A 25,397-nucleotide genomic window follows, 5' to 3' on the forward strand; every position below is an offset into this window, starting at 1 on the left:
TTACCTATTCCGTTAGGAATATGGGCTATATGTTGTAATACGGACTCCTCTCACTATATAAGGAGGGGTCTAGGTGCCTCTTGGGGCATAACTTTTCTCTCAGATCATACGATCAATAACACACTCGGCGGATCAATCTCCGGACAGGATTAGGGTAATACTTCTCATTGAGAGGTCCTGAACCTGTATAAAATTCCTTGTCTCCAAACCCATCCACTTTTCCTGCTTGATAGCCACCCCTTTTCGTATTGCCGAAACCTTGTTTCGATAGTTGGCATGCCAGGTAGGGGTTGCGTCTAGCTTTTCGCCGATTAGTGCGATGGGATTCGTCTCCGGCATCGACGATTTCGTCTTCCCTCCCGGGCAGGCGTTCCAGTTCGGCAGCCTCGACTTCATCACCAACAACTTCGGCAAGATCTCTCTCCTTGACTCGAATTTGAACCAGTCAGGAAGAGACGAGGTCTCCGCCCCGTTCGGTCTCCCGAACTCGGCCGAGATCTACTCCAAGATCATCTCATCCGAGTTGGCTTCAAACCACTCGGACAAGATCTCATCTACTCCAACACGACCTGATCAAGATGATAGGGCCTATCCTTCAATCCTGATGAAGCTCCTTGACGATCTGGCTGCGGTCTTCACCACAAGGATGTCTTCTCCCCGTAGGTCTAGACGGGATCCGGCCTCAGCCCCGATCCAATCTAGCTTGAGGGAAGTCGGCGTCATACTTCAGCCTCTCGGGACAGTTTCGACGGAAGAATTCGATGGCTACCTCAGCTCTCCTAGTGTCGACTCACGGCCAACGGAGATCCTCGACTACGACGACTTCGGCTATAACTACGACTTCAGCAACCTCGATGACTTTGACGAAGCCTACGAAGACAACTACACGCCTCTCTTTTTCAGCGTTTTCATGGCTGATAACGAGACAGCGGAGCAGCGTCAAGCCTGGGAAGCAAAAGAACAACGCACACGACAGGAAGCCGAGCGTCGCCGACTGGAAGAGGAACGACAAGCATAAGAGCGAGACCGGCTGCAGCGTGAGCAACAGGAGCGCGAATGGGCTGCAAAGGAGGCTGAGGACCGGCGACAACGCGCCTTGGAGGCTGGGCGGTGAGCACGCGAACTTATCGGACAACAAGACGTTGAGGGGACAGCGGTTTTTCGCACCCTACATCAGAACGCGGTAGCAGCAATCACCATTCTAGACACTCTACTTCAGGAGGACGCGCCCAAACACGTCATCAACATCTTAAACCAGACAAAGACCATGATCGCCTCCTCGGTCCCACTTAACTTCGCAAGCATCCGTACGCCGACTGGCAGCCGAGTTCCACCTCTTCAATCTCAAGATTATCACCAACCAAGCCTCATCGTCGCCGCCTCAGGGTCTAATCGTAGGAGCAAGGATCATGTTGAACGATCTGTTCACTCACCTGCCAACAGACACAGAGAGCGTCGAGCTGAACAGCCTCGCTCTCCACGTCGCAGGCATCCTGTCGATCTTCGCGAGACAATCAACCGGCGTTGCGCAGAAAGAGGCTATATTCCACACCGTTCACCAGACCGCTATGATGACAATGTAGATGGAGTTGCAGTTTTCACAAGTGACCTGCATCGAGTGGATTGGCCGGCCGACTTCAAGCCGATTGGGATCGAGAAGTATGACGGCAAAACAAATCCTGAGTCTTGGCTCACCGTCTACGGTCTCGCAATTCGCGCAGCAGGAGGAGATAGCAATGCCATGGCAAATGATCTGCCGGTGGCTTTAGCAAATTCTGCTCGATCCTGGCTTCACGGGTTACCCCGTGGTACGATTGGATCTTGGGCGGAGCTTCGTGATCACTTCATCACCAACTTTCAGGGCACCCACGAACGTCCTGGCACCCACGACCTCTACAATGTGATCAAGAAGCCCGGTGAATCCCTTCGGGATTATATCCGACGCTTTTCTGAGCAACGCAATAAGATCTCTGACATTACCGACGATGTCATCATTGCCACTTTCACTAAGGGTGTTCGTCATGAACTCTTAGTCGGCAAATTCGGACGCAAGCCTCCCAGGACAATCAAGAAGATGTTTGAAAAAGCCAATGAGTACGCCAAAGCCAATGATGCTGTCACCGCGTCCAAGCAGTCGGGCAGTAATTGGAAGCCCAAGAAAGATGCACCAGCAACAGGGGGGAGTGGAAGTACCAACCATAAGGACCGCACGCGTAAGCCCGAGGACCTTGTGGCAACTACATCACCTTCTTCTCGATAGCGATCGCGCATCAATACCTTCGACAAGATCATGAATTCTCAGTGCTCGCATCACCCGAATTCAAATCATGCGGCCAAAGATTGCTTCATCTATCAGCAGTTTGCAGAGCAATACGCCAAGAAGGCACGGAAGCCGACTGATGGAGAACAAAGCACTTCAAAAAAGAAGGATGATGACTATGACGGATCGACTGGTTTTCAAGACTCTCGCAAGGAACTCAACCATATTTTCGGTGGACCCCAAGCTTACGAGTCCAAGCGGAAGCAAAAGTTGACTAAAAGGGAGATTAACGCCGTCCAGCCCGATACACCCCAATATCTTCGGTGGTTAGAGACAGCAATCAAGTTTGACCGCTCGGATCATCCTAACCGAGTGGTCCAGCCGGGATGGTACCCCCTGGTACTAGACTCGGTGGTTCGCAACGTCAAGCTCCGACGATCCCTCATTGATGGTGGCAGTGCACTTAATATTCTTTTTGCCAAGACTCTGGACGATATGCAGATCCCTCGGACTGAGCTGAAGCCGAGTAGTGCGCCCTTTCACGGAGTCATCCCCGGGCTGTCTTCTACTCCACTCGGCCAGATCACCTTGCCGGTCACCTTCGGCACTTGGGAGAGCTTTTGTACAGAAAATATCTGCTTTGAAGTTGCTGATTTCGAGATAGCGTATCACGCTATACTTGGACGCCCGGCGTTAGCCAAATTCATGGCAGTCCCGCACTATACTTACATGATGATGAAGATGCCAGGACCCCGAGGAGTCATATCTTTGCAGAGCGACATCAAGCAAGCCGTCATCTGCGATAAGGAGAGCTGTGAGATGGCCCAAACGCGCGAGATTACACTTGCTCGGGATGAGATCCGACTGGCTGCATCAACCGCAACCGAAGGAGAAGTGCCTACACCCAAGGTATCAAAGACCGGAGAAAGCGACGCCAAGACCAAGAAAATTCCCCTTGATCCATCTGATCCTACCAAGACTGCTGTAATAGGCGCTGAGTTAGATTGTAAATAGGAAAGCGCGCTCATCACCTTTCTTCAAGCTAATAAAGATATTTTTGCGTGGAAACCATCTAATATTCCTGGTATTCCTAGAGAGGTGATTGAGCACTCCTTAAATGTTAAAGAAGACACTAAACCCATCAAGCAACGACTCCGCCGTTTCGCACAAGACAGGAAAGATGCAATCAAGGAGGAATTAACCAAGCTGTTAGCAGCAGGCTTCATCAAGGAAGTTTTACATCCCGACTGGCTGGCAAACCCGGTTCTGGTTTGGAAGAAGACAGGACAATGGCGTGTGTGTGTTGATTACACCGACCTCAACAAATCATGTCCTAAAGATCCCTTTAAGTTACCTCGCATTGACCAGGTAGTTGACTCAACGGCCGGCAGCGAGTTACTCAGCTTTTTGGATTGCTACTCGGGTTTTCATCAGATCAGCTTAAAGGAATCTGACTGCTTGAAGACCTCATTTATCACACTTTTGGGGATTATTGCTACATCACCATGCCCTTTGGATTAAAGAACGCTGGAGCAACCTATCAACACATGGTCCAGAGATGTTTTTCAACTCAGATTGGTCGCAATGTTGAAGCTCATGTTGATGATGTAGTTGTCAAGACCAAGCAGAAGGATGATCTGATCGCCAATCTAGAAGAGACCTTTGCTAGCATCCGTGCCTTTAGGATGAATTTGAATCCTGAAAAGTGCACCTTCGGAGTACCGTCAGGGAAGCTGCTTGGCTTTATGGTATCCCGTAGGGGTATACAAGCCAGCCCGGAGAAAATCAATGACATCCTTAACATGAAACCGCCAAGTTCCCAGAAAGATGTTCAGAAGTCGACTGTATGTATGGCGGCACTCAGCCGGTTTGTCCCACGACTCAGCGAGCGGGGGATGCCCTTTTTCAAACTATTGAAGAAGACCGACAATTTCCAGTGAGGACCCAAGGCCCCGCAAGCCTTTGAAGATTTCAAGAAACTTCTCACAACTCCACCGGTCCTAGCATCACCACATCCGCGAGAGCCATTGTTATTATATGTGTCGGCGACATCTCAAGTTGTGAGCACGGTCCTGGTCGTCGAGCGAGAGGAGGATGGCCACATTCAAAAGGTTCAACGACTGATTTACCTCATTAGCGAGGTTTTGACCGACTCCAAGACATGATATCCTCAGGTACAAAAGTTGTTATATGGTGTTTTGATTACCGTTAGGAAATGATCCCATTATTTTCAAAGTCACTCGGTCACGGTGGTCACATCGTTTCCACTCGGAGATATACTTCATAATCGTGAGGCAAACGGGCGGATTGCAAAATGGGCTCTGGAGTTGATGTCTTTAGACCTATCCTTCAAGCCACGTACTTCCATCAAGTCCCAAGCTTTAGCGGATTTCATTGCCGAGTGGACCGAGTGTCAAGAAAACACGCCTGCGGAGAAGCTGGAGAATTGGACTATGCACTTTGACGGGTCGAAAAAGCCTTCAGGCACTGGAGCAGGGGTCGTTCTGATTTCCCCGACTAGAGAAAGATTAAGATATGTACTGTGGATACACTTCTCTGCATCACACAATGTGGCGGAGTATGAAGCGCTTCTTCATGGACTAAGGATTGCAGTATCTCTAAGGATTCGGCGTCTGATAGTTCGCGATGATTCTCAGTTGGTTGTCAATCAAGTTATGAAAGAATGGTCCTGTCTTGATGATAATATGGCTGCTTACCAGCAAGAAGTGCGTAAGCTGGAAGACAAGTTTGATGGCCTAGAGTTAACTCATGTGCTTCGGCACAACAACGAAGTAGCCGATAGACTAGCCAACTTTGGTTCTAAGCGAGAAGAAGCTCCTTCAGATGTTTTTGTTGAGCACCTTTATGAGCCAACAGTACCGAGGAAATATGTAACCGAGACAGCAAGTACCCAAGAAGTAAGCATGATTGACGCCGACTGGTGAGAGCCCCTCATCAAATTTCTGACTAAACAAGAGTTACCTCAAGACAAAGATGAAGCCGAGCGGATCTCTCAACGCAGTAGGCTTTATGTTATGATTGAGGATGATTTGTACAAAAGAAGTCCGTCAGGTTTTTCGTAACGTTGTGTTTCTTTGGAAGAAGGAAGGAAATTGTTACAAGACATACATTCTGGCATTTGCGGGAACCACGCTGCAGCACGAACGATTGTTGGCAAAGCTTATCGACAAGGGTTTCTGGCCTACTGCGGTATCTGATGCTAAGTTCTGCGAACATGTGAAGGTTGTCAGTTCTTTGCTAGACAGTTTCATCTACCAGCTCAGGAGTTGCAAACTATCCCTCTCTCCTAGCCTTTTGCAGTTTGGGGGCTTGATATGGTTGGCCCTTTCAAAAAGGCCACCAGTGGTTTCACTCATTTTTTTGTAGCTGTGGATAAGTTCTCCAAGTGGATTGAAGCTAAGCTAGTCATCACAATTACCGCTGACAAAGCTCGAGATTTTTTCATCAGCATCGTTCATCGATTTGGAGTACCTAATCGTATCATTATGGATAATGGAACCCAATTTACTAGCGGTGTGTTCAAGGATTTTTGTGAAGACTTCGGTATCAAGATTTGTTATGCATCCGTAGCGCATCTTATGAGCAATGGGCAAGTTGAACGCGCCAATGGCATGGTACTTCAAGGCATCCAAGCACGAGTTTTTAACTGACTGCGTCCCTACGCCGGCAAGTGGGTTGATCAGTTGCCGTTAGTACTTTGGTCTCTGCGCACTACACCCAGTCGGGCTACGGGGCAATCACCATTCTAGTTAGTTTATGGTGCGGAAGCAATGTTGCCAAGTGAGGTGGAATTTGAGTCCCTGCGATTTCGCAATTTCAAAGAGGAGTGCTATGGAGAAGATCGAATGGATGATCTCAACCGACTGGAGGAAGCCCACGAGGCAACCTTGATCCAGTCAGTTCGGTATTTACAAGGGTTACGGCGCTACCACAATCGCAATGTTCGATCACGCATTTTTAGTCGGAGACATGGTCTTGAGGAAAATTCAATCTACATGAGATCTGCATAAGATATCCCCTTTATGGGAAGGACTGTTCATATTCTCTGAAGTTACTCAGCCAGGTTCTTATCGACTCAAGCACGAAGATGGTTCAGATGTCGACAATTCTTGGAACACCGAGCATCTTCGTCGTTTTTATGCTTAGACATTATTTGTGTATACTTTTTCCTCTTTGACTGCCAACATCAAGTTGTTTCTTGAAGTTACCAGTCGGGGGCTATCATAATAATAAGGCAAAATTTGCTACATGACACTCAAAAAATGCGGTCTCTGCTAGGGGACATCTCAAAACGTGAATTTGCCCTATGACACTGGAAAAACATAGTAATTTGGCACAGGACACCACGAACATTAAAACATAATATTCAATTAGTTGAGGAGAGAGAAATCACATAAAATGTCTATTCTACCCTCATCTTCTTCTCCCTTTTCTGTTTCTTCCTCCTACACAGGTTGTGCGGAGCAGCCGTGACGAGCAACGATGAGGGGCAGCCGCGACAGGCGGTGACGAGGGGCAACGTCATGACCGTCGACGAGGACTGAAGATCCACGGCGAGCCGCGACCGAGACGGATGGTTGGGTCTCGCGGCAGAGGACAACGGCTGAGAACCGACGAGGTTTGATGGCTTATCGCTGCAACCGACGAGGTTTGATGGCTTATCGCTGCAACCGACGAGGTTTGATGGCTTATCGCTGCTCTTTGTTTGCTGCGTGCTTGAAGTTAGCTTGCTGCTGCTGCTGTTGTGAGCCTTTGAACAAACGGACGGGTTGCCACCAGCGAGGATGTTGGCTAATTCGCTGCTCCTATTGCTTCATAAACAGAGACAAAATGCTACTGCTGTTGCTGTTGCTTCATAGTCTGGCGACGGCTCGTGGCAGGGGACATGGAGGATGGGTCGCAGACGAATGATTCAAGGACGAGGCGCCGAGCGGCGGTGGCAAGGACGCCGTCGCGATGGGCAAACGGACGACTTTGCACTTGCTGCTGCTCTTTGTTGTGAATGAATGGATGGAGTTGTCGCCCGCGGGGAGAACACACCGCGACGAACTGCTTTGGAAGATGGCGGGGGTGGACAAAGCGACGGGCGTCGAGGCCGGTTTTGGTGCTGAGTCGACCGGATTTAATCCCCGTCAACAAAGATTGGTCTCAGGGGCAAAAGTGTCATTTTGTGAAAATTCTCTCTCCGGAATAGCGAAAAATTATAAAATAATACGTATAGTGTCTATCAGCAAATTACCATGTTTTTTAAGTGTCCTCGAGCAAATACAAGTTCTTATGGTGTTCCTTAGCAAAGACCACATTTTTCGAGTGTCCTAGAGCAAATTTTGCCTAATAATAATGGAGTATGATTTTTATCAATTCAATTTGCTTACTTGATTTATCATTGCCTTGTTTGATTTTTTGGCTTAATTAATGAGGACTGAGAGTTTTTTGACAACTTTTGCGAGTTTTAGGCTCAATAAGGTTCGACAAAAACTTTTAAGAAATCAGCGACTAAATTTAAGTTATCAAGCACAGCATAAATATATCAGTATTGTACAAATTGAGCCTCCATCATCAAAGATTACATCATTTGGAATCAACTAGACTCAATTTTCTCATCATCAGACCCAGTCAGACCAAGATTGGTATCTTGAAATCTCTCTACAATGTCTGCAGCAATCTTGTCAGCAGCCTTCTGGGCATCATTAATGAGGTCAAGAGCATCTTCTTCGCTTGTTCCATCTACAAAGCCATCAATGGCATCAATGTCGATCTTCGAATACAAGGACTTAGTCATCGCCAGAGCCATGCTTGCTCCCATGCTTCCAGCCTCCTTAATATTCTTGAAATATGTGTCCGGAGCAGCTCTTAGTTTGTCGAAGACTTCAACAGCATCAATTGTACTCGGACCATTGTTATTGTAGAACATGGCTTGGATCAGCGGTGTAGCAGCATTGGCAACTTCATCTCTAGCCCCTTCAAGTTTTTTAATCATGGTAATCAAGACATCAAACTAAGCCTCAGATTTAATTTTGCGATCTGCATGAAAGCAATTGTGTTAGCATTGAAGATGCAAAGACAAGTCTATTTCTGGAATTCCGACTGCAATTACCTTCGACATCTTTGATGGCCAAGTCTCTTTCCTTTGTGAGATCACCCTTGTCCTTTTCAAGAGCTTTGATCCATTTCTCCGGCTCGGTGATCTTGGCAGCTTGCACTATTGTACATCTTGGCGGTTAGTTGAGTACAAACACCAACTCAGAATGAATTGAGCAAGGACAGATGTTACCTTTTGACGAACTAGTCAACTCGAAGTTGGTATCTTGAAGCTCAGCAATCCGATTCCTGAGATCGTGTTCAGTTTTCCTGGCTAGTTCCCTAGTTTCATGGAGTTGAGCTCTAGTTGCTTCCAAAGTTCCAAGATGAGGGACCAGTTTCTCAAGGGTTGCGGTTTTTGCTTCGTTTCGAAGATGAATTCTCTGCAATACAAGTTTACTCAATTCAGTCGATTTGCCGATTGGATAAGTAAAACTATATGCAGGATACTTACATTTACAAGACGAGTAGCTTGAGTAAGTGTCCTTTTTAGTAGGGCTACTTCCTCGTCTACTTTCTGCTTGTCGATAACTATGCCTTGCAGCTGCATCTCGTCATCCAACCATTTGACTAAGATAGGTGGTCGGGAGTTTTCAGCCGATCGGATCCGAAGGATTTCTTCTTCGTCGCCAATTACTGGGCCTTTACATGCATACAGAGAACGATAAAGCAATCGGAGAACACTTTCAAAATATAAATATGCTAGGAGGTTCATTACCTGTTATGATTTTTGGCGGTGGACGAGTAGGCCCTTCTACCTTATCAAATGAGCTGGCTTCTGGGCCAGCATCGGTATTATTCAGGGGAGGGATGCTAGCTTGCTCCTCTGTTTCAGGGATATCCTTATTTTGATCGTTCCCCGGCTGATCCCCAGTCGGGGGCTCTTGATTAGCACTGGTTTCGGCACTGGTTTCCAGTCGGGGGCTCGTTTCCGGTTTCTACATTATCAGTTGCCGACTGACTGCCAGCCGAGCGGTTTTCTTCAGTTGGCCCAGCTTCATCAGCGGTAGCAGAACCAGTCTCCTTATTAGTCGGATTGGGGTCTTTTCCAGATGGATCGATGTCAGATGGTTTTCTGAAGATTGAAGATGTACTATCAACATTATATTGAATGATGCTTGTTTGAAAATAAAGAAGAGATTATAAGCTGACTCATACCTGGACGACTTTCTGATCTTGGGTATCGGACGACTGGATGTCTTCTTCTTTGGTGGGTTAGCTAGTTTTGGCTGTTTTCCAGCCGCCTCTTTGTTGCCGGCTTTTTCAGCGTCATCGCCCTCATCGTCGCTTAGGAGCAGTTTCCACTTCCTGGAGCCTATTTGATCAGTTGGCTTTGGGTTGCTTGATTGAGCAGATGGTTGAATTTTTGGACCCCCACTAGCTTGACCAGGTAGTTGGCGAGGAGAGCGGCGCTGAGTGGTTGGAGGGTCGGACTTCATCAGAGAAAATTCCTACATATGACATTTCAAATTTTCAGCTAGCATTGCAAAAGATGGAAAAGGTTATGCGAAAGATCGGATGATTCAATACTTACCAGAGGAGGAGGGTTGAAGGCATGATAAGGCACCACTGGAAGTATGTGCGAGTAGTCAACTACAATGCTGGATGAGAAAATTTTATACATCCTCTCTTTCATAATCTTAAATTCAAGAGACTCTGGATCTTCGCGATTGGCATCATTCTTGCCATCAAACTCAAAGGCAGTACGGGATCTTTCCTTGATAGGCACCAACTGGCTCTTGATAAAGTGCCGAGTGATTTGTTCCCCATGCAGACCCCGTTCCTTGAGCTTCAGCATGCGATTCAGCAAAGTGAAGGCTTGAGCAGCTTCATCTCCCATTGGAAGCGAGTTCCATGTATCTTGATATGTTGGAGGAAGACAAGAGTACTCGGGAAGTGTTGGTTCAGGATTTTGTACATAAAACCAATTTGCATGCCAACCCTTATTGGATGTTTTGAAAGGCATGGAAAAATATTTTTGGCTCAAAGTGCCCCTCAGTTGAAAACCGGCTCCCCCAACGACGCACGGCTTGCTCTTGTTTGGCTGGGGCTTCAGGAAGAAGATGCGACGGAATAGGGCAAAATGAGGCTTAATCCCTAGAAAGGTCTCACAAGCATGAATAAAGTTTGCGATGTGAACGATGGAGTTGGGGTTGAGATGATGCAAACTAATTCTGTAAAATTCAAGAATTCCCTTGAAGAATTTCGAAGTTGGGAGAGAAAAACCACCATAGAAGAAATGAGAGAATACCACAACCTCGTGTGTGTCCGGGGTCGGGAATGCTTCGCCGCACGCCAACCGATGATTTCCTTCACCGGAAGAACACCGTGCGCCACCATTTCCTTCAAGTTCTCTTCTGTTACATCGGAGGGTGCCCATTGACTCTCAAAGCTTTCTCTCTCCTCCGCCATGGATGTGAGATGGGTGACGGGATCTGGAGCGAGGGCAGCAGCGAATGAAAGGGGGATTGTAGTGGCGATTGTGCGGAAGATTTTCACAAGCCCATGAAGCTTCGGGAGAGGTGGATTGATGTGGATTTGCTAGCCCTAATTTTCGCCGGCGTGGTTGCTGTACTGTAGCAAAGAATGGGGAAAGGGGAGGAAATCTCGGCGGGGAAGACAAAGCGGCGTTTTTTTCAGCAGTTCTTTCGCTGGGGTATCAGAAAATGCTAATGGGCCTGGGCCTTACTAGTATTTTCAGCCCAATGTCATTATCGGCGTGGCTGGTTGTGATCCTTAGGGACTTAGGCATATATTTTTGCTTTGGCAAGAATTGCTCACGATAGAATAGCCCAATGCTGTTAAAATCCTTTTTGACGCAGTTAGATAATTAGTTAGATAATTCTTTGGAATTACTACGATGCAAATAAAAAGGTACCCAATAGAAAAGTGTTATACTAATTTTGTTGTCTTTTTAGGCCACAAAGCTATTCGGGTTTTATTGAGGTGATTACTTTAAAATGGTCATTCTCTTGGCATGTTATATGCTTAATTCAATAATGACATGGGTCATAGCTTATGCTATTTGGACTTGTCATTTATCATTTTTTATACAACTTTTGATAAATCCTTTAAGAGTTTTTACTCGGATTTTTTATCATATATGTTGATTAACAAATCTTTAGAGTGTTTTTACTCGGACCTACTTGTGCCTTTTGAACATACTCAAGTTATATTATTACTTCGGTAATTCAGTTCTAAATCCACTCAGATGGATGTTTAATATACCTTGACTATATGTTTAGTTTTATTCAACTAATCACATAGTCGGGGGCTACACCTAATTAGGTGCATCTAGTCGATGCACCTGATTTTTTATTTTAGCCCTTCACAGTCTTTGATTCAAGTACTCGGGAGACCAAGGCAGGAATAATTGAAGCACTCGGATTATCATCTTGAAGACTTCAAGAGAAGATTATTTCGTCGACTATAAAGGTCTCAGGGGTTACTGTGGAGATTATGGATACCCCATACCCACATGGCATGTATATCCGACTGGGTATAGGGGTACCATATGTAGATAGAATATCCTTAAGGGGCCCGGGTTATATTCCTAACTTCTGTATCAAGGAAATACCCGGGATCCTAATCGTTTATGATTGTATTTTATCTTTACTTACCTATTCCGTTAGGAATATGGGCTGTATGTTGTAATACGGACTCCTCTCACTATATAAGGAGGGGTCCGGATGCCTCTTGGGGCATAACTTTTCTCCTAGATCATACGATCAATAACACACTCGGCAGATCAATCCCCGGACAGGAGTAGAGTATTACTTCTCACTGAGAGGGCCTGAACCTGTATAAAATTCCTTGTCTCCAAACCCATCCACTTTTCCTGCTTGATAGCCACCCCTTTTCGTATTGCCGAAACCTTGTTTCGACACCACGATCCGTCAAATTTGAGGGTAACTTTTAATAACGCAAAAAGTTTGGGTTTTTGGGTATACCAACCATTCACCCCCTCTGGTTGGCTTAATTATTGTGTTTTGATCCTACATAAAGCCCTATGCCATATATATATAGTTGTACATGGATATATATACTTCCTCTACATTTAAATAGTTTAGTAGAAATTAAGATTCGAGAAGGAAGAAACTATTATCCCAACACCAATATGGGTGCTTACAAAATGGGAGGTTGATTGGGTGCAGATACGGATCCACCGCCCGAGCAAGCCCAGCAGATACACAATAGAATTTTCTTTTTTGAATCACAAACGGAAATTTCATGTATATCAAACAATTTGGTACAATAGGATTTGCCTGGATCCTTCATTGGTACAATAGTATTACTCTAAACAAACACTCTTAATTTTTTGGAACACCATTACTCTACTAAACAAACACTCTTAATTTTTTGGAACGCATTTTAAATCGTAAAAAAACACTTGCCATAGGATCGAGGCAGCGGTTTTCATTTTCTGGAAGGAGGGCCAATTTTGTCTTTTAAAAGATTTCCATCTTTATTAATTGTGTTAAAAATTTCCTTAAGCAAATTACCAACCATGACACACAAACAACTTTAAGTATGATGTAGTTTTTTTTCTATAAGAATCGATGGTAGGAGATCTACCGGATATTATAAGAAGAGAATTGGCCCTCTTTATAAGGAAACCAGGCCCAAAAACCATACAACTGCACAGTTTGCTATAGAAAAACCGGCAAAACCCTACACATAAGACAAAGCAAAAAGCCTGTGGCAAAACGACTATAAACCACGAAAGTGACCGAAGGAAGAGCAAGACCTTCAAGGCGAAGCCTCCAAGGAGGGAAGCAACAACAGGAGCCGCTGCAATGCCTGCCCATATAATGGACTAGTTTTTCACCCAAAGTGGGAGAGAGTCAACAAAGCAACATCCTCAATGAGGATACGGCACCCACAGGCGTCGATGTCGCCGATCCTAGAATACTAGGCAGGGCTTTCGCCCGAGACTCCCTCGAAAGGTGCAGGACCTTCCAGGAAAACAGAGTGAAAGTGTTGAGTGTTATCGTTGCCTAGCTAATCAGCTAAACCCGATGCAGTAGCTCCGAATCTGCCTAAAAACTGAGACTCTAGTACAATAGAGGGCAAGCAGACCGCTCCTAACTCGACACTATGACAGGTTCACTAAGACATAGGGCACTTGAAGCACCGGTGAGGCCAAAGAGCCTTGACCACAAACAAGTTGGACCATCTTCACGGACGAACACTTCTCCTCATCCACCGAAAGACTCCACGACCATGGCCTGGAAGCATACCAGCCAATAGAAGGGAGCAGCATCAAGAATGGGGGTCTGGCTAGACGAAAGAGGAACCAAAAGTTGAAGACATGGGCATCAGAGACATCGGTGTCATCCATGTTTCCAATGAGATTCAAGAGGAGCTCTATGGCGGAGGCCACATCTCCATCAAGGGCCGTCGGGCTTCGGGGGAAACTACCCCTTGCAATTGCGACAACCATCTCCAACTTTACCACCAGCATAAAGAGGAGAGCTGGGGTGAGCAGAGCAGCAAAGCGAGGAAGGAAGGGAGCAACAGCAAAGCAGAGCAGCAACTAGCTTCAAGGAAGCAGAAGCAAGGGAGGAAGAGACAGGAAGGGATGTTAGAATAGGTGTCGAATATACTAGTCCTATTTGGTTACAGTTGGACTTGGAATTGTAATAGGTGTTAGGGGGTGGAGTTAAAGTCGGACTCTGTAACCCGGCATCTCTCTTAAATAGAGAGGAGGGCACCACAATGTAACCATGGCGACTACAATGTAGCATTGACACGCAAGGAGATGATGGCGGCATGGCCATGGACTTGTAGCGGCTAGAAGCTATATTGGTTGGGGATGAACGCCCATAATCAGAGCCCCGGGGATGTAGGCTTCAGCTGAACCTCGTTAACAAATATCGTGTGTTCCAGTGTTGTCATCTGGCGTGTCTTGGGTGATCAATGACTGAAGCGATCGGAATGGTTAGTTGTCGTTCCGCTATATCAACTAACTTTTATAACAAGGGAGGTGGAGGTGGTAGCAGTGGTGGGGGGAGGGGCTGAGGCCACGGCGGCCAGAGAGAGGTCGGCTTCACCCATGCGCCGGTGACGCCAATGCGCCCAACTACCGACGGCCCTACTGGACAGAGCGATGGTGGGCGTCCCCTCGCATGCGCCGGCTTCCACGGCCTCGCGAGCCATCTCGCGCCACGCTGCCTCCACCACCGAGTCACGCTGCGCCACCTCCGCCGCCAGAGAGGGGGCTACGGCGGGTGCCGCCTACCTCCGCCAACGCGTGTGCCGCCCTCGCGAGCTGTCCCGCAGCACTGGATTTTTCACATTTGGGTCCTTTTGAAAAACTTATTTTGCAAATAGACCCCTGGAAAAACTTATCCCAGAAATAGTCCTTTTTGGGGCGCCAGCCTCTCTGGCACCGTCCCCTTGCCGACGTCGCGGGGCGATGCTGGGGTGGCGGGGGGGTGGGGGAGGCAGCGCCAGCCATGCTGGCGCCCTCCTCCTGTCACCTCAGCATCGCCCCGCCACGTCAGCAGGGAGACAACGCCAGAGAGGCTGGCGCCGTCCCATTGGACGACGGCGCCAACCACTCTGGTGCCCCAAAAAGGACCATTTCTGGAATAAGTTTTTCTAGGGGTCTACTTGCGAAATAAGTTTTTCAAAAGGGCCAAAATGTGAAAAATCCAGTCCCGCAGCAGGCCCCTCCGCCGCCGGCCACGCCGTCTCCGTCACGTTGCCACCACCCGCTTCAGCCGGATCCAGCCTAGGGCAAGCCAAATCTGGCAACAGCATTCGCAGATCTGCCTCCTTGGAGGGAAGGCTCGCGCGCCGCCACACCCTGCCGCCAGCGTTCGCCGCCTCCCCCGTGCCTGAGAGGAAACGCCACCGCAGGAGAAGGCCCCGCCGCGGCCCTCCTAGCTCGCCGGCTGGCTTTCCGGCGGTGAGCTCCGGCGGTGGCGAGATGAGGGAGGGGTGGAGGGAGGGGGCGGCGACGCTGGGTTTCGCCCCCCGTGTCGCCTGCGCGTGGGCGATGCAGGGGTCCCCTCCAATACGCTCAACCCCTGGGTTAGATGACATGCATGTATGGTAAGAGCAAGTCTAGTAGTACAGCCCAATGCTTACTCCAAATATTGCCACATCAGTATTCATAGTATAATGATAAAAGCATTGTTCTTAGTTTAAACTATTATTTTCCTCCTAGCTTGTGCCATGTGCTCTCTCTCCTAAGATAAGTGGCACTGCATGGCATTGAATTACTAGTATTTCTCAAGCTTGTCTTGGAGCGTGAGCCGACTTTTAAACAGTCGTCCGCTGTTATCTTCTCTCTCCTTCAGCTCATTATTAAAATCGATATATTAGGTTTATAGCTAGTTATTGTACCTGCTCTAAGTATGATGTAGTAAAATCTGCCAATTTTAAAGACACTTGCTATATAGGACAGAGGTTTTAGTTTTAGTGCAGAACAGATGTATATGCAATTTGGCATGCATTATCGATCAATTAGTTTAGAGCCACAGCTACTTGCGCAATCGATCGATCAAAATTAAGTCTCTTTGAGGCACACACATGGAGACGGCCATCGTGAGCGCCGTGCTGAGCTCGCTGGCGCCGACGCTCTACGCGCTCGCGCGCGACAGGTACAGCCTTGAGGAGAACGTCCGGCGAGACGTCCAGTCCGTGAAGGCGGAGCTTGACATGATGCTCGCCGCCATCCAAGTCCACGCCGCCAGCCACGGATCCGGACCCGTCGTTCAGGCGGTGTGGGTCGACAAGGCGCGCCGCCTGGCTCACCAGATGGAGGACTGCGTCGACCGCTTCGTCTACGACCAGCTCACCGCCGCCCACGGCTCCTCGCGGCACGCAGCGCCGCTCGGCTCGCGTCCGACGTCAGGGCTGTTAGGATACACGTAGGCTACGATAGCATAAAACAAAATTTTCTATCGCGTAAATCAGGAACTATGCAAGTATTAGATCATAGATCGTTACCACTCGACGCGCTGCGCTGCGGAAGAAAACGCTAAGAAGTCGAAGGAACTCTCGCGAAGTAGCGCGCGTTGATGTAGAGGAAGTAGTCGATCGCACCGGCTCGACCTTCTCCTCCTCGTGCGTTCTCCTCGCCATACTCTCCCACGCCGATCAGCACCGCAAACCAGCGACGCCTCTACCGGTATCCACACGTACAGGGACGAAACGCCACGCGCAGATGTGCTAGCACCTGCGCGCGGCTAGGGTTTTGCTCGGAGAAGGAAGTGACGGCTAGGGTTTCTCACGTGATGCAATACCTCCGCCGGTCACACCCCTCACGAATATATAGGATCCATCACTCGGGCCTCCAAGGCCCGTAGGACTCCTATTCGGATCCCTATCCGAATTAAGCTCATATTGGATCTCCATCCAATCCCCTTATTCCGACCCATTAAGCGTGCGACCCTGTAGGTTCATATATACTCGGTTGTAACCCGAAAACTCCTTTTCGGTCCACGCGTCAACAGCGGCCCCTAGCAGAACGTATTGACCCACCGGGCATACATAAAGATCATATCAGCTGAATCTCTAGTGTATACTTGTATGAACCCCTTTGCCTCACGATATCGATTAAACTCAAGGCTAGATATGTGCCATCTTCTAATAGCTAATCATTCACTCGAACTTGTTGATAGATTATATAACTTGTGATTGACCCCTCAATCACCTTTGGCATGGCCATGCACTTCCATAATCTATAACATCGAGGGGCCCAGAGATATCTCTCCATAGGAGGGGCAAATCCCATCTTGATTATTCATATCCCACTACATGTTTCATAGCATACCTGAAAACTACTTTTATAACTACCCAATTACGAAGTAGCGTTTAGCAGTCCCTAAGTAAGCTACTACACATGTTGGGAACCATGATAATCTCATGTCTAAGGATTCAACACCAACACTAAATGAGATCACTGATGACACAACACATATCATATGGCTCTTACAGTGTCCCATGTTGGGTCTATTCAACAACATGTTCACTAACATATGTCCATATTATTAATTTGGTATCTCTATACCATGATCCATGAGACATAATCATTAATTAATACATGTGCAGATCATCTAAAAATATTTGTTCCACATATGATATTTGATCAGGGATCCTTTAGAAATAGCAACACATAACATAAAGAGTCTCATAAAAGAATCACATATTCATTAACCAATAATGAGTTTATCTATTTCAAGGAACAAAGTCGAATAAATATGTAAAAATAGTGTGTGATACAATCATCTCTATAATTGCCTCTAGGACATATCACTAACAAGGGCGCTCAGGGAGGAGTCGGCCCGGCTGTACGAGCTCAAGACCAAGTACGCCGGCCCCGTGGCCGCCGCCGGACCACCGTCAGCAGCGAAGAAGTCTTCTACTATGTCCGAGCCGGTGCCAGCTCTCCGACGTAACCTCGTCGGCATGGAGGCTCCCCGGAGGGAGCTGCTGGAGATGGTGGAGGAGGAGGAGGAGGAGGAAGCCGAGGGCGGCAAGAAGCGGCGGCAGAAGGTGATCTCCATCGTCGGGTTCGGTGGCCTAGGGAAGACCGCGCTCGCCAAGCAAGTGTACGACGACGTCGGCGGCGGGCAGTTCAGCCCGATGGTTTGGGTTAGCGCGGCGGAGAAGACCGCCGAGGAGGTTCTCGAGGAGATACTGATTAAGAAGTTTGGGTCGCAGGTTAGGGATGACGACGACGACATGGCCGACGTTGAGCATCTAAGCTTGCGTCTCAGAACACACTTGCGTAACAAGAGGTGAGAACTACTTCCATCATTCGCTAAATACATGCATATGCTGATATATATGCATAGTTAAAAGGGACCACCTATATATTTATAGACAAATTTTCTCTTAAAAATTTGACAGATGTAATTATAGTACAATCATAGTGTAATTACACTGTAACGTATATGTAATTACACTGTAATTTGCATGTAACTACAGTGTAACTTATATGTAAGTTTCACGTAATTTTGAATCGTTAGATCTATTACAAGATTTATTTTGGTGAGGAAGAAAAAAATCACAGCACACATATATGTGAAAGAATTTATTCCTACAACCTCCATTTTACCGAAATAACATGTTACGGAGAGATTTTTGAAAGTTACATACAAGTTATATTATATTTACAGTGTAATTACATGCAAGTTACAGTGTAATTACACTACGATTATACTGTAATTACATCTGTCAAATTTTTTGGGGGAAAATTTGTCGACAAATATATAGCAAAATTGTAGTTAAATAAAAAGGAGATGCTATTTCTGAACGAATTTTGCTACCCCTGGCCCCACTCTCCCCTCCCCCTCCACACCCCACCACCCCACAAGTCATTGTCTCACCGCATTTTTTATTTTCTTAATTTTTTATGAATTTGTTCAATGTTTATTAAAATTCAGTCAAAATTTATTAAAATTTCAAATAATTTCGGTCCAATAAGCATGAAAATTCATGAAACCGGAAATTTCTGTGACACCCGCTACTAGAAAAAAGCATTTTGCAGGTGGACAAAATAGGTTTTCACAAGCGATTATCCACCATCCATGTCGCAACTTAAGTCATGTGAAAATCACGTATTTTCATAAGCGGACAAATGGCCGCTTAAAAAATAAATTTTCGCAGGTGGCTATGTAACACGTCGATGACCTCTTCCCCTCTAGCCATATCTTGGAGAGGGATGGGAGGGGATAAAAGAGGGGGGAAGGGGAGTGGAGCCTCCACTGCCGCCCCTCCTCCATGTTGTCGAACGCTGCAGGACACGGCCGATATGGGGTGCTGCCGACCTCACCTCCGGCCGGATCTAGGAGAGGGATTGGAGGGGAGGGGAGGAGCCGACGCCCTACCGCCGAGGAGAGGAGTGGAGGGGAGGGGAATCGGGGAGGGGAAGCGGTGGAGGGTAAGGGAGGAAGAGGTGTGGTGAGAGAGGGGACGGGAACCGGTGGAGGAGAGGCGTGGGTGAGGAAAGAGGAGAGCGTGAGACTTAGTCATTGTGAGCTCCGCTCGATCAATAGGGTCCTGATTTTAACAGGCGGACGTCTTTAGACCTGCCTGTAGAAATTGTTTTTCGTAGGCGGAGCTAGATCTATGTGGTCTCTTGGTACTTTTACAAATGGTATATGTGGGAATATTTTAACATGCCTGGAAAAATAAAACCTAGTGTTGGAAAAAATGCCTTTTCTAGTAGTGATCGAAATTTCAAAATTTTGGTGAGAAACAAAATGGGAAACCGTGCTAAAAACTGAAGTTACAACCTTGCAAATTCATATGCATCGTGATCTATGTGCGATTGCAAACTGAAGTTACAATCTTGCAAACTGAAGCTCCAGTCAGCTTTCCCTCTAAGTGCGAAGATCAGTGACGGTAACTACCTATTAGGATTCAGCGGTGCAGGCAGAGACAGAGCGAGAGCCATTAGGGCAAAGGAAAAAGAAAACTGAAAGGACGGTTTATTTGACATTTGATAGGAAACAAACCTCACAAATCTTCCGAATTCTAGACCATTGGATCGTTTCTGAGATTCATGCAAGCATCTCCCTCTCCCCTCCCTCCTCCCTCACTCGGTCTTGCCATCGCTATTCACCTCAACCCAATCTCCACCTCCTTCCCCATCACTACCCCACCGCGCTGGAACTCCTCCTACCCTGACCTTAACTCTGAACCTTAAACCGTAACTCGCCAAGTGAGTCAGGCTACCATTGATCGCTGAATCTAGAGGAAGAGTTAGGGCACAAATCTCCAAACAAATTAGACGAACCAATTGGAAAAAATAACCTCAAGTCTCTCTTTTCAGGAAACAGATCCACTACAATACTGCCCTCTGACATGTAAGCAAGTTCACATCTCAATGACTAATGTCAAAGTATAGTAATGCAAATGAGACTCATCCCTCTACCAGACATAAGAGAGGGGCAAACTAGTCCTCCTTTACTTTCGGCTTATTCTATGAGGTCGACACGACAACTACTACAGGCCCCATCGTTTGGCTTTTTCTTTAATAAGCCAAAACGGCTTATTAGAGAATAAAAATGAGTTTTTAGGTAAAACTTTTATATATGTGTTCTTGGTGACTTAAAAGTCAATGCTGAAAAGAAATTACGTTGAAAATATCTTAAAATCAGTCTCAAAACTAAGTTTGAAATTTTAAAATTTAGCTTTTTCTTTATCTGATTAGGCCATCGTATGAGAGCCTACACTAAAAGAAAAGTTGTATGGCCTTGGTGGGCTCTTGCGCTTCTCGAGTTCCTGTCACTGGGTCAGCAGTAAGCCGCAGCAGCCGCCGCCGGCGCTAGTTGACGGATCCTCGCTAGCCGTCATGTCCTGCTAGGAAGGATCTACGGCTTGTTTGGCAACTCGAGAGAAGGGGATTGGGAGTTTACACGAGGGAATTGATGGTGAGATTAAGATGGGAATTTGATTTTTAATCCCAATACCTTGTTTGGTAGAGGTGGTGGAAATTGATAGGGATTTTAGTTGGAGATTAGGTCATTAATTAAAACGGATGGCTAAGATTTGTTTAGGCAAATTAAAGGAGGAATTCCCTCTCAATTACCACCCCTACCAGGTATTGAAAAGGAGGGAGTTTCTTCCTCAATCCCCCATCCCATCCTATCAAAATTCTCATGTCTCCCAACCAAACAAAGCAGTTAATAGCCTCATCCCTCTAAACTCATAATTACTCCTAACTCCCTCCTAGGACTTAGGTGAGGGAAAGATCAGGCGGCGATGGCGTGCTGCTCGCCGCTGGCCGAGACATGGGGACGAACAGGGTAACTTGCTTCCTTGCACTTCGATCTCTTTTCTGGTTTTCTGTTCTATCCGTTGCCATTTTAGGCTGTATTTTTTTTCTTTCTCTCGCTGAAATAGCATGGATTGGTGTCACGGGAACTATAATACTTTTGGGTATTGTGTTGGCCCTGTTCCTCCTTTGGTTGCTCCACTGGTGGCTGCAATTTCTCAGAAATTTAGTGGAAACTCACCTTGACGATCTAGGGAAATGTGGGAGCACTACAAGATGAGAAAACGGCTCTCATCAGAATTAGTCTTAACACAACACTGTATTGTATTGTTTTGGTTGCACGCTACCAATTCGTCAGGGCCAAAGATTGTGATAACAGCATACACATGTGGTTTCAAGCTTTCAAATAAATGTGCATATCCATAGCCTAATTTATTCATTCTGCTATCATAATGTTTGTAACTTAGTGATGATATAGCTAAGGCCTGGTTCGTTTAATCTCTCTCATAGGGGGGATTGAGGGGGATTTGAAGGGGATTTACTTCACACCTATTGTGGTGTGGAATTATTCCCCCTTAATTCCTTCCAATACCTCTCTCTTCGGGATTAAATGAACAAGCCCTACATGAGGAAGCTTCCTTTGTTGCAAACTATATAAGAGAGATAAGAACTAGCAGTTTTCTTAATTTCTAGAATCTGATCTCTCTAAGAGTAAATTTCGCTCTTTTTTTTTCAGGGAAGAATAAATTTCACTTATCTGCCAAAAATCCTATACTTCCCTATACTAAGGCGTACTATAGTAGAATATGACCCATTTGATCAAAATCATTTGACAGCCCATATTCATCCTAGGGCAGGTAGTTGTATTTCCTACTGTTTTGAGTATGATATTGGCAGCAGTAACCATTGAGAGAAGATGGACCAAACTAGTACAAAAATAACCTGAAGAAAGCAAATTTGGTCATTTATGCTGCTTCTCTGTCACTCTTGGTTTGCAATGATGCTACCTATCATGCAAAGCAGTAAAACATGCTAGCTACCTGATAGTTGACCAATTTCGTAAATGAGATTTTGAGTATGCTGCACTTTTGAGAGGAGAAAATTATATTGAGTCTGGTGCTTTTTCCCTGATACCATGCATAAGCATAAGCATTAGGGAGAGAGACAGAGCTTTTCTTTTGCTGGGCAAGATGGTGGATGCGACAGTAAATTAGGAAAGGAATGGTAGAGTCACGGACTGGGTTGAGGATTATTTTGGTTGAAATTACTTCCTCATCTATATCCAAATCATCTGCTCCTAAAATTCCCACAAATTTTAAAGCTGAGTTAGGATTGGATGATGATTATTTACCCTCCATACTTGCTTTATTAGGATGTATGGAACAGATATTTCAGCTTCCTAAATAGATAGGATCCACCTTACTAGGGCTAGATGTTTTTCAGAGAACTTCTGGCATACTTCCCTTTTCTTCCTAGAGACTATGAAAAAACCATACATTTTTAATGCGCGATAGATAGAAGTACTTGCAAAAATTATAGAGACAAGCATGCACACAACAGACCATGCACAAACGATGGAATTGGACAAAACCGATGACAAATGACATGTAGTCTCCCATATGTATTATTAGTAGTAAAAGTAACAATATGGGTCCCACAACAATACTAGGGTCAGTCCTTTGTGGTTTCGGTGCTGTGATGTAAAATCTAGTTAGTTAGAGGAATCATTAATAATTAAATAAATTTCACAAAACTACATACTAAATTATTATAAAACTATAAATTTAAGATGATATATATCACAAAACTATAAATTTGACACCAAATTTATCAATGAACTATATATTTAAGGTGAAGTATCCTAAAACTACAGGTTTAATAATAAATTTATCACAAAACTATGTTTAGCGTCAGTTCAATCACCAAACTTGAACGTTTATAACTAAAACATAACATTAGTGCCAAGGATTTAGATCCAAAACCTATAGTTTTGTGATACTTTTATTACTAAATCTGTAGTTTTACAATGCTTTGCTTTAAACCTATAGTTTTGTGATAAATTTATTGTTAAATCTATACTTTTATATACTTCTGTAATAACTCGGTAAAAGTATATGTAGTTCTATAAAATTTACTCTTAATAATTCAAGTAAGATTTTGCCGTGTCGTTTAATTCTTATGGATGTAAGATTGTTGCTAGCTTTACTTTTCAGCATTGCTTTGCTTCAAAATACATAAGTTGATTTATGTGCTAGAGCCAATTCCATTTACAATTTTCCTCTTTTCTTGGTTTCTTTTCTTGTAGGTATTTTATTGTGATTGATGACATGAGGGAAGAACTGTGGTGTGATACAGAGCATGCTTTCCCTGCGGACGACGGTGTCAGCAGCAGGATAGTGGTGACCACGAATATCCAGTCCATAGCTAATGCATGCAGCACTGCAGAAGGTTATGTGTACAAAATGGGGAAACTCAACACTGAATATTCAAAAGGTTTGTTCTTCCAAAGTGCTTCTATTGAGGATTGATCACCAGACATGGAGAGAGGTTCAGAACAACTTCGGAAGAAATGCGATGGTCTACCTCTAGCTCTGATCTGCGTAGGCCAGTTCTTGCTGTCAGAAGGTACAGTAACAGGGCCCACTTGCAGTGATGTATGCAGCAACCTTGGTCACCATCTGGAAAACAAGAGCAACAGCAATGCCCTGGCAAGAATGCAAAGGGTACTAACCAGGAGCTACACCTGCCTGTCTGGTGATGCTGCCAAAGCATGCCTGCTATATCTTGGCATGTTTCTAGGTATGGTAATTTTACCCTCCTTAAGTAGGTACTGAAAGTTACACTATTTTCTAATGACAAACTTGGTACCTCCAGGTACTAGATACCTTAAAGATACTAAAATTTTTATCTGCATGTACTTTCTCAACGATCGTAAAATTTCTGCTCCAGGTAACCATTCGATCAGGAGGAAGAGGTTGTTGAGGCGATGGTTGGCTGAAGGGCTTGTCAAGAGACAGCCTCACCCCCGGCTCGGTGACAGTGCAGTCGAGAGCTTCAAGATGCTCATGGACCAGAATATCGTCCAGCCCGTCGATGTGAGCAACAACAAAGGGGTGAAGACATGCCAACTGCCTGGGATGATGCTCGAGTTCATCATGCACAGGTCCATATCAGAGGGTTTCATCACCATATTCCGCGGCGAGGATGAGATGCTCCTGCTGCCTGATCAGTACGCCGTCCGTTGTCTCTCTGTCCAATGTCGTAGCACCGCTGCTGCAAATATCGGACTTGAGAGAAATGATCTCTCTCTTCTCCGGTCTCTCACGGTCTCTGGTGAAGTATGCCGAGATTTTTTGGACTTCAAGGAATACAAACTGCTGCAAGTCTTGGATCTGGAAGAATGTGACGGCTTGATGGATGGCCATCTCGATGGCATATACTTGCTAATAATTATTTCTCATTTTCTAGAAATATATGATATCAGTAGGGTTAAGTTATTTGTTTACGATTTTCCTAGAAATATATGACCTAGGAAAAGTGCATGCGGGAGAGGAGGAAGGAGCCGGGAGGAGAGGAAAAAATAGACTTGAATGCTAGGATGGTAGATAGCGGGTGGAGTGAGAAAATTGGCATGCATGCTCTTGAAAGGCCCGAAACAAGGTCTTAACTAGGTACATTTCATGTCGTAAATTTGAGTTAATGATCATGCACCTTTTTACCAACTTTGGATAGAGATTCTCGAATACAATTTAATAATTGGGCTGGAATATTATTCTATTATCTTAAAAAAATTATTTTTATACGGTACTTTTAGTCCGCTTAAAAAAAGTTATCGGCTAGAATATTTTAAAGAGTAAATTTCACATTGCACCATATATTTTGACCAAAGTTTCACAATGGGCAAGGGCCAAACCAACCTTTTCACTTAACACCACGTATCTTTGCACTAGTTGGCACTTTGGACTAGGGTTGAGCACATTAAAAGAAGCAATGAATAAAAATAAAATAGAAAATAGTTAATTACCACTCACACTAAAAAGAAAGAAGAAAACATAAAATGTTTTGCCTTTTATAGTTATCCATGTGTAAATCATATGAAGTTTTCTCACATTCCCTTTGCTCACCTCTAGTGCAAACTGAAAATTTATGTAAAGATGTATGGTGATAAGTGAAAACATTGATTTAACCCTAGCCCCCCATTATGAAATCTTGGTCAAAATTTGTAGCCCAATATAAAATTTACTCTATTTTTAAAGTGGCGATGCAAAAGACATGTCCTGACATCACGGATGATGATGG

General features: G+C 45.5%; 1 protein-coding gene across 1 annotated transcript; it reads left to right on the forward strand.

Annotated features, from left to right (window-relative positions):
- Positions 1-15,901: 15,901 nt before the first annotated feature.
- LOC127785831 (disease resistance protein RGA4-like) lies at positions 15,902-24,625 on the forward strand. Its single transcript, XM_052313207.1, has 5 exons — positions 15,902-16,191; positions 17,638-18,114; positions 23,404-23,546; positions 23,634-23,897; positions 24,048-24,625. The coding sequence occupies exons 1-5, from the start codon at positions 15,902-15,904 to the stop codon at positions 24,623-24,625; spliced, it is 1,752 nt and encodes a 583-aa protein (XP_052169167.1).
- The last annotated feature ends 772 nt before the right edge of the window (positions 24,626-25,397 follow it).

Source organism: Oryza glaberrima, chromosome 10 (assembly GCF_000147395.1).
Source record: "Oryza glaberrima chromosome 10, OglaRS2, whole genome shotgun sequence".
Taxonomy (NCBI): Eukaryota; Viridiplantae; Streptophyta; class Magnoliopsida; order Poales; family Poaceae; genus Oryza; species Oryza glaberrima.